Source organism: Aotus nancymaae, unplaced genomic scaffold, assembly GCF_030222135.1.
Source record: "Aotus nancymaae isolate 86718 unplaced genomic scaffold, 86718_ANA_hifiasm-v0.15.2.pri h1tg000072l, whole genome shotgun sequence".
NCBI lineage: Eukaryota > Metazoa > Chordata > Mammalia > Primates > Aotidae > Aotus > Aotus nancymaae.
In genome coordinates this window covers 17,464,133-17,479,898 of record NW_026988487.1, presented here as the reverse complement: position 1 = coordinate 17,479,898, position 15,766 = coordinate 17,464,133, and the positions used below count along the sequence as shown (strand labels likewise).

The 15,766-nt window shown below is 56.5% G+C and overlaps 2 protein-coding genes across 2 annotated transcripts in view; one reads left to right on the top strand and one right to left on the bottom strand.

Moving 5' to 3' along the window:
* The window catches only part of MYO1D (myosin ID), a 357,058-nt gene extending 349,878 nt beyond the window's left edge, over positions 1-7,180 (top strand). Inside the window, exon 22 of the mRNA XM_012449252.3 lies at positions 4,932-7,180. Coding sequence (XP_012304675.1) covers positions 4,932-5,088 — 157 coding nt within the window. The 3' untranslated portion in view covers positions 5,089-7,180. The remainder of the gene's footprint in view (positions 1-4,931) is intronic.
* A 1,319-nt stretch (positions 7,181-8,499) lies between these two features.
* CDK5R1 (cyclin dependent kinase 5 regulatory subunit 1) lies at positions 8,500-12,265 on the bottom strand. The gene has a single exon (XM_012449254.3). The coding sequence runs from the start codon at positions 12,118-12,120 to the stop codon at positions 11,197-11,199; it is 924 nt and encodes a 307-aa protein (XP_012304677.1). The 5' UTR covers positions 12,121-12,265; the 3' UTR covers positions 8,500-11,196.
* Between the last annotated feature and the right edge of the window lie 3,501 nt (positions 12,266-15,766).

Sequence of the window (15,766 nt, the reverse complement as noted above, 5' to 3'; positions counted from 1 at the left end):
AGGTGTGCACCACCACACTTGACACGTGTAGAATATTTTTTGTGTGTGTGAGACAGTCTTGCTCTGTCACCCAGGCTGGAGTGGTGTGATCTTGGCTCACTGCAACCTCTGCCTCCTGGGTTCAAGCAATTATCTGCCTCAGCCTCCCAAGTAGCTGGGATTACAGGCAACTGCCACCACACCCAGCTAATTTAGTATTATTATTATTATTATTATTATTTTGGTATTTTTAGTAGAGACGGGGTTTCACTATCTTGGCCAGGCTGGTCTTGAACTCCTGACCTTGTGATCCACCCACCTCAGCCTCCCAAAGTGCTGGTATTACAGGTATGAGCCATTGTGCCTGGCTAATTTTTGTATTAGAGACCAAGTTTCACTATGTTGGCCAGGCTGTTCTCCAACTCCTGACCTCATGATCCTCCCACCTCAGCCTCCCAAATTGCTGGGATTACAGGTGTGAGCCACCGCGCCTGGTCCACTTGTAGGATTTAAACACAGAATCAGAATCTTAGGCCCTCCCCACAAGATGTAAAACATTTAGGAAGTGAATATTCAAATCAGAAACATTCATATGGTTTTGTGAGCTATGTTAAAATGTGTAAAGAACATAATCTGATTCAATAATGATAGCTCTCTTGAACCATCTCTTTTGGAGGTTCTTGACACTTAACTGAGAAAGCAGTGAACATTCCTTCTGTGAAGCAAGAAACTCACGTATGTTTCACAGACAGTGCTTCACATCTTTCAAATGGCGTGCCTCAGACTGTAAATTGCATGAGGGCAGGCGGCAATGTACAGGCTCTCAGGAAGACCCCCGCCTCTGGATCCCAGCTCGGGTTCTGTGTTTGCAGTGCCCAGACGATGCCTGCGGGGGAGTCAGTCCTTGTGGAGCGCTTGGAGGGTAGATGGCTGACTGATGGATAGATGAAATATTTGTCCCATTTACCTTCACCCGCAAAGTAGGCAAAGCACGTATTCATGATGCATGTTTGACAGTTGTAAAAGCCAGACCGAGGTTTAAATGACTTGAACAAGGTCACGAAGCCAGGAAGGTGGCAATGCCAGGACAGAATCCAGACTCCCCGACCCTTAGGCCTTGCTTTTGTCTGAAGACCTTGAAGGAACCAGGAGAGATCTCAAGTGGGCTTAGAAAATGAAGTCCTGGGAGGGGAAGTATGGGGACCGCCACTAAATGCCACCTTTTCTTTCCTAAAGCATCCCTGATTCTTGTTGACTTGGGGGATGTCCTGGGGAAGTGGGAATTAGATGTTCATCCCAGATCGATATCCGTGGTCCAGGAGAGGGGCAGGTTCGGAAGTGGGGCTGAGAGGAGACGGCAGCCCTGCCAGCGTGTCAGCACTGGAGCGAGTCTCCTGCCACGCTGGGGCTCCTCCACCCAAAGAGAAGAGCTGGCAGGAACCCTCCACCAAGCCCCATGGGCTGGGCCCATGGTGTGGAATGCTGGAGAGCCAGAATTGCCAACGGGAAGGAGAGGACCAACTGGCTGTCCTGGGACAGTACCCCTGACCAGGGAGGGGACTGAGCAGCTGTGGGGCTGGCACAGCAGAAGTAGGACAGGGAGAGAGACAGGGGCCCACAGCTCATCTGTATCCACAGCCCAGAAGGAGCCAGTGTCCAACTTCTGCCTGCCTTCTTGTTATTCAAGAACCTTCATTTCAGCAGCGTGGTGGCCTTGGGTGGGGAGGGGAGCTGGCCTGACACTGGAAGTGCTGTTGACTCGTGTGTGATCACTTGGACTTCCCAGAGCGAGTTCTGCTCTTCCCTCTGCTGGACACTCCCTGAGGAACAGCCTCCGCCGGCAGCATGTACTCCCCAGGGCGTACTGACAGGGACGACAGAGGGCAGGAGAAAAAGGTTTCTGCCCAGCCCATGTGGAAAGCAGCAATCTGGAGCAGTGGTTCTCGGCTGCTTTTTTATTCTGCAACTCCCTGAGGATGATACCCTGGGTGCCGTTTTATTTATTTATTTATTTTGAGACAAGGTCTCACTCTGTTGTACAGGCTGGAGTGCAGTGGTGCCATCATAGCTCACCACAGCCTTGAATTCCTGGGCTTGGGTGACCTCCTGCCTCAGCCTCCCAGGGAACTAGGATTACAAGCACAGGCCACCACACCCGGCTAATTGGTTTGTTTTTTATTCTTTGTAGAGAGGAACTATGGGTTCCTGCACTATGGTCTATGTTGCCCAGACTGGTCTTGAACTCCTGGCCTCAATCGAGCCTCCATCCTCTGCCTCGCAGAGTGTTAGGGTTCCAAGTGTAAGCCATTGCACCTGTGCCGTTTTATAGCAGTCATTTGCTCCTCTCTGTTTTCCCACCAGCCTGAACCCCTGCATCAAGGCTGTAGAGCAGATCCTAGAGAGACACAGAGCCCAAAGGAAGCAGGGAGGGTGGAGGCAGGGGCCACCCTGCTGAGCGGGAGTCAGGAGAGCCCTGCAGAGAGGAGCACGCCCTAACTGAACACGGGAGCTTGAAGGTGAATGAATGCTTCCCATTTTCTCTTAGTTTTTTTGAGCTGACATGGAGTGTGGCGTGTTGAGAGTCCATTCCCTCAGACTGAGTCACCAGGTGATTCTGGAACCCACTGTATACATGCAGCTCTGCAGGGAAGGGCAAGGGCAGAGCCTGGACTCCCTGCGCAGGAAGGGCACAGGTCCTCCAGGAGGGTGGGCAGGGGGAGGCCACTGCCAGTGTCGGGAGGGAGGCTCCCAGAGGACAAGAGTCCAGTGAGAGGGACCCAAGGCCATGCCAGGTGACAAAGGGGAGGCTGGGAGGCCACCCTGGTTCAGGGACCAGCCTGGTCCTGGAGGCATCTGGCCCAGCACGAGGGCTGCAGGGGCCCCACCTAGACCCCACTGCCACAGCCGCACATCAGCCCTGCAGAGCAGCCCTGGTGCCCACAGGAGTGGAAGAGGGCCTGAGTCACTGCCTCTGCTGGGCTCTGCTATTTTTATGTCCAAGTCTGGTTAAAAATAGCTGTCTAAGCCAAGGTTTTAGCTGCAGCTCACAAGACATTAAGTATTAGATACCTAATGCCCACAAGTGATCACCAGGGTCTCTTCCTGTGTCCGTGAGAAAGCAGGGAGGAGGTAGCTGTGAGCGCAGCCCCTGAGCACCCCACCCCACATGTTACTTCTGAAACCTTGGGGCCTGCTGTGGGGCGTGCCCACCGGGTGTCCTCAGAAAGCATGTGCTGGGCCGGGTGCTCTAGTGATCACTGCTCTCAGCACGCTGACCCCGTGGAGCCGCTGCACATTGGGACCTTTTGAGCTGCCTCGGCCTCTGAGCAGTGGCGCCTCCCAGGCAGCCAGTGCTAAAGTGCCTCACGTGCTCATCACCTGGTGAAGGCACCTCCAGGCTGGGCAGAAGCTCAGTGTGTGCTGGCCTTGGCCCTGGTCTTCCCTTGGCCGTGTGGACACCACAGCTCAGCATTCACTGCCCAGCACTGAGAGCAGCTCCATGAGTCCAGTAGGGTGTTCAAAGCAGGACTCAACCTGCGCGTGCCCCAGATGCCATCCCGAGAGCAATGAGAAATTCCCAGGGCTTTTGGCAAATGGAGCAGAGCCAGCCCGTCCTGACTGGAGGCTCCATGGCCAGCAGGCCTTCCTCCTTTCTCCTCTCCCCTCCCAGCTCAAAGCTAACAAGGAACAAGCCTGAGGTACAGCGTGGGATTGTGCTGCATTGCGAGCCAATGTTAGGCGGCCAGCCTATTTCGACAAGTGTTTCTGGTTTTAAAACCAGCAGCAGCAGCTAGGTGCAGTGGCTCACGCCGATAATCCCAGCACTCTGGGAGGCTGAGGCGGGCAGGTCACCTGAGTTCAGGAGTTCGAGACCAGCCTGACCAACATGGAGAAACCCCTGTCTCTACTAAAAATACAAAAATAGCTGAGCGTGGTGGCACACGCCTGTAATCCCAGCTACTTGGGCTGAGGCAGGAGAATTGCTTGAACCTGGGAGGCACGCGTGTAATCCCAGCTACTTGGGAGGCTGAGACAGGAGAATCGCTTGAACCTGGGAGGCACGCCTATAGTCACAGCTACTTGGGAGGCTGAGGCAGGAGAATCGCTTGAACCTGGGAGGTGGAGGTTGTGGTGAGCCGCGATCGTGCAATTGCACTCCAGCCTGGGCAAAAAGAGCAAACTCCGTCTCAAAAAACAAAAAAACCCAGCAGCAGCTTCTTAGCATGTTCAGTGCAGTGTGAGGAGCTGGAGGAAGGGCCTGGCTCTGCCCAGCAAGAAGAGCACAGCCTCTGCCTCTGCACCTCGCCTGGAGCCCGGACACACGGCTGAGGCCGCCTTTGTGTGCTCCCAGGCCAGCGGGTCTTCCTGCCACACAGGGCTCCTTGAGGCCCCCGGTGGGGCGCCACCTGCACTGTTCTGTGCCCACCAGGGTGGGCACCAGCTGAAAGGCCCAGCTCCAGATGAGAGCAGCCTCTAGCTTGGGGCAACCCAAGTCAGGCCCACTTCCACCAGCCAGGCTGTGACAGGCAGGGACCAGCTGGGAGCAGGAGACATCTCTCTCTCACCAGGGTGTGTGATAGGGAAGTGCCCACTTACCCTGGACACAGCCTCACGGGTCTCTCGCAGGATGGGTAGTGTCAGTCAGAACCCCGGCCTTGGTACACCGAAGGCCCCAGGGGCTTGGTCCTCAGCCCAGCCAGAAACCTGATGGCGCCTGTTCAACCTCACGCGCCGCCTCTGTCCAGTACCCTGCACCGGGAGCCAAGGGCCGGAGGCTCGGCCAGTGCCACACTCACATCACCTCGGCTTCTCTGGTGCCCTTCTGGCATCCTCAGGGCACTTGTGGAGGAAGCAGGCCAAGCCGGAGTCGATGGTGGCCTGGAGTTGCTGGGGAGATACCCTGTTCTCATGCCGCCTGCTAACCACCCGTCTGGTGTTTTCGGTTCTTACAGTGAGAAGCGCCACCTTCAAGTGAACGTCACCAACCCAGTGCAGTGCAGCCTGCACGGGAAGAAGTGCACCGTCTCCGTGGAGACGCGGCTCAACCAGCCCCAGCCAGACTTCACCAAGAACCGCTCGGGCTTCATCCTCAGCGTGCCCGGGAACTGACGCCCCACGGAGGCCTGGCCCAGAGCCCAGCCACGCTCCGCATCCTGGGTCCCAGTCCAGCTGCTGCCTCCCGCTCACTCCCGCTAGAAACCTGCTGTGAGGGCCCTGTCCGGTGGAGCCCCTCCCCTGTGAGGTTTCCTTCCTGGCTTTCTGCCTTTGGTATCATCTTCCCCTGTTCTGACTGTCCATGGTCCCTGCTCAATAAACCAAAGACCCTGGTGCCCTGCCCAGAACCCTGGGCTAACGTCCAGACCAATCTCACCCCAGAGGCAATTGGATGGTGCCTTTAGTTGATGCAGGTACCCCTTGGCCAAGTCAAGTCAGAGCACCTGAGCAGGTGCCCTGCTGCTGGCCCTGCAGAGGGCGGGGGGGGACACAGTTCCCCCCCCCCCACCGGGAGCCCCACAGCCACCTCTCTCGCCCAAGGTGAGCCAGCCCTGGGGACCCAGCTCAGGGAGGCTCTGCTCAGAGTTCAGTGGACCCCCCCACCCAACTCCCAGCTCCCAGCCAAAGCCACCAGGTGAGCAGAGTCACCCGCAGGGCCAGCCTCTTGGCCAGGAGCCCGTGGCAGGAGCAGAACAGCCCATCCAGCAGGATTAAGTCCATCCCTCGCAGATTCTCCCCCAGGAGACTCCCTTTGCCACCAAGGCCCCTGCCAGGACCTCTGACCACCACTCTGGAGAGGACAGCGTGATATGCTCCAAGGATCATCTTAACCCACAACCTGTGGCCATGGCCCTCTTGTAGGTCCTTGGGCCATTTGCAGGGTGGCTAATCAGATACCTGCTGTCACCACACTTGGGTCAGGAATCCTAATGAGAACGGGAGCTGCCGGGCGAGGGCAACCCGCAGGGTGGGCTGCTTTCTCTCTGGGCCACCTTCCCCTGCGTTTCCTACTCAGTGAAACAGCGAGGGTGGGGTCGAAGCACAGGGAATGATGGGAAGCAGGGCCACAGCACAGCTTGGGGTCCTGGCACTGCAGGCCAGGCCAGGACGCCCACCCCGCACCCTGCACAGCCCATCGGGGCCTGCGCCCATGGACCTGGTGCCAGGGAGCACTGCCAGCTTGCCGGTTTCTGCCCAGCAAAAGCACGTATGCTTCAGAGGCCTCCTGAGACCACCTTCCCCACTGAACCTCCGCTGCTGAGAAGGCCGTGAGGGAAGGAGAGGCTCCAGGCAAATGCCCATGTGGTGAGAGGATGCTGGAAGCCCACACCTCAGGTGGAGTGGGCAGGGTGCAAGAGAGAGACGCGCTGAAGCTCTTCCCTTCCTGCCAGACGCTGCCCCGCCGTGCTCCTGACCTCCCACCTGACCCAGCAGAACCACCAAGTGCCTGTGTGTGTCCTCCTGCGCCTCACCCAGGGCCTGACCCCAGAGTGGTCCCAGCAACGTGGTCCCAGGTCCACTCCCCACCCCTGCTTCCCAAACGTTTGCACTGTGTTCAGTGTGCAACAAAGAATCCTGCTGGCATCTTGTCCTTGGGACCCTTTCTCATTCTCCAAGCCTGGTCCGTTGCCTTCATAGGCAGAGGTGCCCCAGCCCAGGTTAGCAATGCTCATAGTTTGCCAATTACCAGTAGACTGTAGTGGAACCATCTAACTGGAACTCTCCTCCCACCTATTTCCCCAGACTTGTTGCTTGGCACTAGACACATGCAAATGTATGTTTTAAACACACCAAAACAGATCATGCCAAATGAGTTGCCTGTCAAAGGCTGGAGGGCAGGAGGAGGGTCTGAGTCTGGATTCCTTCCTCCCGGCCTTTGAATGGTGCCTTGGGCCCCTCAGCCCCAGCGCCGGGGCCTCCCAGCTGAGGCCACAGGACAAGCACTATTTTACGATGTACTAAAAGAAGCCACAGTAAGTGGCAACTGCAAAAAGATCAGGAATGTAGGGTGTGATCTGGGTCACGCGTCCCCGGCACTGAGGAGAAAGGAAGCGGGCACAGTGATTGTCGACAATGGCGGGTTCTCTTGATTTAATTAAATGTGATTTTATGGTTTGGTGCAAAAACTCCTATTTTCCAGTAAATTAACTTTATTTCTAAAGCATATTTTGATTTACCATCAAAAGCAATAAAGCATTAAATCTTATTTTTAAGGTGTTTTGAAAACTTTGTGAAATGTTTGCTTATATAAAGTCAACCATTACATTCAAGAAGGGAGAATTAAGCACCAGTAATGTAAAATGGAGGATAACTTGCCTGAGGGTTTTGAACAAAAAACTAGCAAGGCGCAAGCTGTGGACAGGTGGTATGAGGAGGGGAGGAGGCCGTGGGGTGAGTCCCAGCACTTTCTCCCGCCATCTTGAGGCCTGTGCCCTGGCATCTGGAAGCGCACTGCTTGGTGTCAGGGAACATGTCTACTGAAACAGAAGCACGTATGTAGAAAGGAAAGGCTCAGAGACCCACAGCAGCAGCCTGGGGACAGGCCAGGCCAGCTGAGCGAAAGGGGCTGGAAGTAAGCATGGGGGCGGTGGGGAGAGTAAGAGGCAGCAGCAACTCCTCCAGCGGGAAGGGAGCGAGGCCCTGTGGGAGCAACAGGGCAAGGCCAGCACCCAAGGGTCCTGCAGCCAGGGTGCTTCCAGTCACTGGTCTTTGGCAGAAAAGAACATGCAGCGGTGGCTTCTGTGACTCAGATGGAGTCGCTTTGCGGAAAGCAAGTGACCTTGATCACAAGGTTGACATATCCCAAGCTACCAACTTGAGGACAAGAAAGCCTTTCCTAGCACTTAGGGGCAGCTCCAGACCGCAGGGAGCAGGGCCTGGGGAAAGCCACGTTCGGCGTCCCCATGACCTTCTTCCTGAGGCTGACGCCAGTAGCACATGCAAGCCTCAGGCTGGCAGTCAGGACAGGCACAGATAGAACTGGTAGGAACCCCACCCTTGCTGCAATTATGGGCTGAGATGGCTGCTTCCCTAGAAGCCACAAGGCTGGATTTCTCCCTCTTGGAAACCCATGTGGAGCTAAACCCGCAGGGTTGGCCAGCATGGACAGCAGCCCACCCCTGCTGGCCTGGGAGCCCCCGGGGAAGGGAGCTCGGGGCAGAGCCAGGCCCAGGGATATGAGAGAGCAGCAGCTTCAGAGCTACACCTCAACACAGGGAGTCTAGGTCCCGGAGCCCCTGCAGGACCCACCCGGCAGACCCCACCAGGCCACGTTTGGGCCTGACCCTCCTTGGCCAGAGGTTCCAGTCACCCAGCTCTGCCACGGGAACAGCTGCCCCCGCCCCGGCAGGACGCTAAACCGAAGCTGACTTAACCTGTGCTTCCTTCTTAATCACCTTAGTGTGTTAAGCCCTTGCCCCCAACTCTGTCCTCCCCTCCCCCATAACACAAATCCAATTATGTTCTGAGTGCATGAATCATTTATTAAAGGGGCCCCCAGCCTGCCCTCAAAAAGAGGTCTCTGTAATGGATGGTCAGTGCATTTTATTGAATCAGCACAGTACAAAAATAAATAAAAATAAGGGAAGGGGAATTAAATTACAGCCAAACTGAGCTCCATGACTTTGTCAGATTATAAACCACACATACTCACAAACACACTACACATACATACAAAATGAGACAAATATAAATTAATATTAACAGTACCCACAGTTTGGTCAAAGAATAGCTACAGAAGAAATTGCACTAAAAAACCAACATACATCACACGTGTGTAATTAGCAGTTTCAAATATACAGCTATGAATAATTCTGAGTGAAAAAAATGGCACATTTTCTTTTCATTGCAAGTTTAACAACTGTTGGAACAAAACTAAGTTCTAATAACTGCATGGAAAGAATGTATCAACCCTTCAGGTTTACAAGAGAGAGAGAAAAACCAAATCCTGAACTATTATTCCTGCGGCTTGTTCTGTGCATGGGTGTAATTTTCACAGCCATCTGTTCTAAGATTATTTTTCTTAAGACACAAAATGCTCCTGGTTTGCATGCACAATATCACTGTAAAAGCAACAATTAAAGAATAAAGGTTTTTTTGTAGGTTTTTTTTTTAATTGTAGTTCTAAAAGTAGTCTTCATAGCAGCATGGCAAATGGGTTCACTGCTTGCACACTCAAGTATATCAGTTGTTCCTTTACACAATACTGATGACCAGTGCAAGGGGAGAGAGAGAACACGACAGGCTTCACACTGAGGGAACTAGAGAGTTCTTCCCTTAGTCCCCAACCACTTCCAAAATGTCCACCTCCTCCAAAGAATAAAAAAATAAATACAAAGAGAAGGAAACAGACACGAAACTAGAATCCTGTGGATGCAATTTAACCGCACAGTTCCAGGCCAGGTTCCACCAGCTGAAGGTGACTACACACATGCCCCCTCCTCCTGAGACTTGGCACCGACCCTCCCTCTTCCATGCCACCAGGGGCCTCCCACCTTGGGTCGCACGCGGGAGCAGGATCTGAAGACAGGCTGTGTGGAAAACCCAGCAGAGAGGAGGTGCTGTATGAAGTCTGTGCCAGTAGCCACAGGCTCCTTCCAGCGCCGCACCAATTATCTGACAGTCCCAGGAACGGCTCTGCTGGGCCTCAGGTGCAGCTAGGCAGATGCTCTCCGGCCGGGCAGGCTCTCCTCCCCACCTCTGGGAATGCTTCCGGCCACCAGGTTCTGCTGCGGGCCTCTTAAATTGAGACTTCAATTTCACAGCTTTCTTTTTGTGTGAATTTCAGTAGTGCTTGTGCTGAAACTGGTAGCCACCTCAAACCTAATCCTATGAAAAGTGACCCTCTGCCTCCCCACTCCAGGTCCCCACTCCAGCACTCCCCCGGCGACTGGGCTTGGAAGACAGAATCCTCTGTAGCGTCTTCACATTCGTCTTTGTTCTCCACAGCCGAGGGATGGGCCGTGGAGGAAAGCTTGCTCCCTCTCCCAAGTCCCAAGCCACCAATACGGGAGAATTAGAAAATCGATAAAGTACACATCTTGTGTTTTTACAGCCAGTAGGATAAGGTGGAAACCAAAACCAGCAGCTGCAAATGATCAGTTGTAGAAATCAGCAGGCTTCCAGAGCAATCAGGAGTCTCACTCCCTTCTGGTAATTGTCTCCAAGATCCAGCTGTGTCACTGGTCCTTGCCAGGCAAGGCTTCCTCTTTAGAAGAAACTTAACTGTTTGGAAACAGCTTTAAATTAACAGGGGTGAGGGTGGGGTCACCACATCACCTAACCCCCAGCTCTGCAAGACAAACGTCATGTGCACCAGCAAGAGGCCTGAGCCTTCAGGTGGGCACCGGCTTGGTCTCAGGCATGGCATCCCTCACCTGCCTAGAAGGCAGGTGTTGCTAACGGGCACCTGCAGCTGTCCTGGCATTTGCCACAGGGTGACTGCGCTGCATTATTCAAAAGAAAAATTCACCCAGGAAAGTTGTCCCCAGCTTCACCCCACTTCTTTAGCTGGGACCCAAAATGAGAGAAATTAGTAAGTCAAACCAGCTCATTGGCCGATACCACCAACGTGGCTGGGAGCAGCAGACAAGGGTGTAGGGGGGCGAGTTCCATTTCTCCACTAAAGGAAAGCCCTTCTACCTAAAAAACAGCAAATCAGGACGGTGCATGGTCAAATCTTTGCACTAGACCCGCTCGGCTTTGCCTCGCCTAGACTGAAGACGTCCCAGGGCGGCAGAGATCTTGCCTCACAACCCCACTGGCGGCTCAGTGAGGGAGGCTGGCTCCAGGAGCCTCTGGGAGAACGAACTCCACACAGGAGCCAGAAAAGGGCCTCCAACCAGGAACCCCAATTTCCTCCCTGGGCCAGACAGCCAGAGGCCCCTCTCCAGCTCCATCCAGGGTGCAGCAGGCAGCCTCGCCCAACCTGGATCCAGCGAGGGCACAGACGGCAGGGGTAGATCAGTCCTTTGAGTTCCCAAAAGTGGGAGGTCAGTGGCCCGGGTGGCTCTGAATACATCTTCTGGGTTTTGCTCAAGGCTCGTGAGTTCAAAAGTGCCCAGAGTTCTTGGCAGGGCTGAAAAAAACCCCAGGGAGAGACTGTGGGAAAGGTGAGGCCCTTGGTGGCTTTGCTAGACACATACTGTACACAAAACTGATTTGCTTAATAATAAATTTTTAAAAATGCATTGAATCCTTGAGCCATGACGTAGGCTACAGTGCTCACCGATCCAGGCCTAGAAGGAGCCGCTTCTTGTCCTCCTGGCCGCTCTCATTCTTCAGGTCGGAGAAGACCTGTGTGAAGTAGTGTGGGTCGGCATTTATCTGCAGCATCTTGGAGCTCATGAGGTTGATGACAGAGAGGCAACGGTCCCAAAAGGCCTCCTTGCAGCTCTCCACCAGGAAGGGCTTGAGCGGGTAGGAGATCTCGTTGCCCATGTAGGAGTAGGAGAGGTACAGGCAGGTCAGCAGGACGGCCTGGAGCTCGTGATCCGAGCCCACCTCCGAGGAGATAACATCCCTGCAGAGCATGTAGAGGAAGACCACGTTGGCCGGCGTGATGAAGCCCTGGTCCTGCCAGCCCTGCAGAAGCAGCGAGCGGTCCACGCTGCGCAGCCAGAGCACGGGGTCCGTGGGAGACAGGTGCTTCAGGCGGTAGCACCGGCGGCAGAGAAACTCACCCAGGCAGCGCAACAGCTCGCTGGTGGACGCCTGGACGATGACCCGTTTGGGCGTCCCTGCGGAGGTGACGGCAGGGTGAGGGGCCTTCTTGACCGAAGAGGAGCCCCCGGTCTGGGAGCCCGAGAGCTGGCTGGCCGGGGGTGCGGGCGGCTGGGCCGGTGGGGGCTGGGCGAATGTGGACAGGTTGGCGCACGACAGCGACTTCTTCAGGTTCTCATTGTTGAGGTGCGTGATGTTGTTCTGGTAGCTGCTGTTGGGCTGCACCTTCTTGGAGTTCTTTTTCTTGGCCGACACGGCCACGATCCTCTTCCAAGGCAGCACGGAGATGATGGAGTGGCGCTTCAGGTTCTTGTCCTTGGCGTTCTTGCTGTTCTGCACGGCCGTGTAGTGGCCCACGGTGGCCGCGCCATCCTCAAATAGCGTGGCCTTCCGGTAGCTGGGCGACAGGGACAGCACCGTGCCCATGGTGTCGCTGCGCGCCGGGCGGGGGCTCGCGCCCCTGCGCGCCCAGCCTGCCGGCCAGAGGGAAAAAACCGCTCACCGAGCCTGTGGCGGCCCCGGGAAAGAGACGGGGGCGCTCCCGGGACGCGTGCTGCCCCCTCGAATCTGCCTGGAAAACAAGATGGTTCTCAACGCCAGGCGGGGCTCCACGCCGCGCCCCTCCGCCCCGCGCCTCGGCGGCCCCCGCGGTCCCAATCCTGGGCCCTGCCCGCGCCCCCGCGCCGCAGCCTCGCCGCCTCCACTGCAGCACCCCACCCGCCGCCGCCGCTGCGGTCCCCAGGCGCAGCCGGGAGGGGCCCGGGCGCCAACGGAGGCGGCCGAGGACCGCCGCCTCGACACCCCGCGCGGCTGCGACCCCGGTCCCCACTCCCCGGGGCCAAGGACGGCCGCCCAGCACAGGCTTACCCGGCAGGCGGCGGTTCCTGCGCTCCGCGCCCTCCGCAATGCGCGCCGCGGTTCTGCCGCCGCGGTCCCGGCGCTGGGCGGCGCTCGGGGGCGCTCGGCGGGGCTCGCGCTCGGCGGCGGCGGCTCGGGAGCTTCTGTCCAAGGTTCTGCAGGCGCCGCGGCCCCGCCCCCCGCTCGGCCGCTCGGCCGCTCGGCCGCCCGCGCCTTCACCGCCGCCGCCGCGCTCGCGCTCCCGCTCCCGCTCCCGTTCCCGGCGCGCGCCTCAGCGCCCTCCCTCGCGGGGCGCGCGCACCGTCCACACGCCGGCCTGGTCTTGCCAGGGAGCCGCGGCCGTGCGTGTCCTCAGATCTAGCCGCGCACGGTGCGGACAGGACGCGGCGGCGAGCGGGAGGCCTCTAGGCGCCGGGTCCCATCTAGGAGTCGGACTCGGCGGCAGCGGCGGGACAAGGGGCGCCGGGCCGCCCCGCCCCTCGGGGCCGCCCCTCCAGCACAGATCACCGCCCGCTCCGCGCCGCCGCCCAGCAGCAGCCCGGCTGCCGAGTCCCGGGCGCCCGCGCAGCCCAACTCTGCCGACGCGGGGCGGGCGCCGCGCAGGGCGGGGCCGAGGACCGACCCCGCCCGCGCCCCGCCCAGACACGTGCTGCCTTTGTTCCCGCCGCGGTGCCCGCGGCTGCAGGCCACGGGGGTGCTCTCAGCGAAGTCCCCGCCCTGGCCGCGGGCGGCCCGCCGGCTCCGCGTGAAGCGCCCTCCGCCGAAGCCTGGGCCCTAGCTCCCTCCTTACAGCTGACATTCCCGTACCTGAGGAAAGCAGCCAGGGAGTTCAAGGAAGGCGGCCCTGGGCGGGGAGAGGAGACGCCTTTACTGAGGCCGCCCGAGTGCCACGGGAACCCCGAGTGGACAGTCCAGTCGGTTTTGGCCACCCCTCCGGGGCCTCCGTTCCCTCATCCTGAGTAGATGCCTGCGGCCCGGGTAGGTCTCAGAAATCCAAGCCAGAGAAGCGTAGCCCGTAGCAGTTCCGGCCAACCACCAGCTAAGCCTGAGCCCATCACAAATAAGACCTCGAAGTTCCCACTCGCCCTCTTGTTTAAGGTGAAGCAACTGCCCCTCCGACCAGCCTTCTTACCCTCTTAAACATTTTCAGTTCTAAGTATGTATAATGTAAGAAGATGCTAGCCAAATTGAGTAAAATTCTGGTTCTGAAAGAGCTATTCCTGTCGGATGTAAACCTAGGTACCTCACCGTTGTTAATTTACTGTTTTTACTTTACCTTGTTTTTGGAGATTGATTCAAAATTGACCACAAACCTGGGAAACAGGAGACTTAAGCTCTGTCTTAATCCAGATCGTCTCTGAACCTAGAGATGAGGGAGTGGCACTCCAGAGGAGAGGTTGACACCCAATGCCCTGACCACTCCAGCCCACTAGGCTGTCACCCTGCTCCAGCCCTGTCAACTGCCCTAGGAGGAACAGAAAAGGAATATGGCATCATTCAAGATGCTGCAAGCAAGTCAGAAAGTGATAGATTTTGCTTATGTGCCACCCAGAGATTTCTGTCAATGGGAATTCAAGGCTTTAGGAACCTCGGGGCGCAGGCATATAGTGGAAAATGCACTGCTCATACTCAGAGGGCTGCTTTGCCCACAGCCCTTCAGAACATCCAGAGCAGCTGTTATGGTAACTTAGAAGAGGAAGGCAGGCTCCCAGCTCATTGTGCCCCTCCCTCTGAATGTTCCTCAGTGTACAAGCCTACCTGCTCTTCAAATGGAGCTGTCCTCAACCCTCCTGCATCCCACAGTAAGAAGCCAGAAGAGGCCGGGTGCAGTGACTTACCCCTGTAGTCCCAGCACTTTGGGAGACTGAGGCGGGTGGATCGTCTGAGGTCAGTTCAAGACCAACCTGGCCAATATGGTGAAACCCCGCCTCCACTAAAAATACAAAAATCAGCTGGGCATGGTGGCAGGTGCCTGTAATCCCAGCTACTCAGGAGGCTGGGGCAGGATAATTGCTTGAACCTGGGAGATGGGGTTGCAGCGAGCCGAGATCGTGCCATTGCACTCCAGCCTGGGCAACAAGAGCAAAACTCCGTCTCAAAAAAAAACAGCAGTAGCCAGAAAAAACAATCTCCTTCAAGATCCTGACCTAGTGTCCCTCTTCCTTCTCAAAGGAAAGCTGAACCCCAGCCTCTTTTCCTCAGCCCCTAGTTGGAGCCTCTAGCTCCTGAGTTGGCTCTGTGTTCACACTGCCTATTGTCTCATGCCCCGCTTCAGATTCTAGTGTTGAGTCAAGGTTAAATGTTTTCCACTTCCCAAAATATGTCCAAATTTTGAAGCCTATAATCCACCCCTGGCTGGGCATGGTGGCCACACCGCGTCCAGCAGTTTCAGAGGCCAAGGTGGGAGGATCACCTGAGGTCAGGAGTTTGAGACCAGCCTGGCTAACATAGTGAAACACCGTCTCTACTAAAAGTACAAAAAAAATTAGCTGGGCGTGGTGGCAGACACCTGTAATCCCAGCTGCTCGGGAGGCCGAGGCGGGAGAATCACTTAAACCTGGAGGCAGAGGTTGCAGTGAGCCAAGATCCACCCCTTAGAAAAACCTGGGCCCACTGTTACCTTTAACTCTGAATCTCAGTTCTAGCTATTCTAATTCACGGGAAAGCAGACCAAGCTCACCCCCACAACACACACCTGCTTCCCACTCCAGAGCAGCATGCCTCTGCATGGGCCTTTTGAAGCCAGGCCACACCCAGTGTCCTCTCACATTCAGAAAGAGCTCTCAGCAGAACATCAGCCTCCTCACACTTGTCCAAGGCAAAGTCACAGTTGCTGCACAGCAGGAATGGGATGGCCCTGGCAGCCCATTTGCTGCTGCAACTGAGGGAAGGGGTCTCCAGAAGCTCCTACACACCGAGGCCATGCCCGTTATGCTCGTTTTGAGACACCACGCAGCTCTTTTCACTCATCCCACCACCACTTCCCTACCCCCAGTTCCTATCACTGCTCCAACAGGAAGCAAGGAAGAAAAGGCAGTCAACTGCCATCAACGGCAGAATCAAGGACCCAGAAGGCAGACCCAGTTGAATGAGGCAATGCTGTTTTCTTCCCAGCTGCCTTCATCATAGAACTGCAGGGAAGATTTCCAAATCCCACCCCCATCAATCAGCCTACTTAGCCTACAGCCTATCTCTAGCTGCCTGAAGGGCCAGC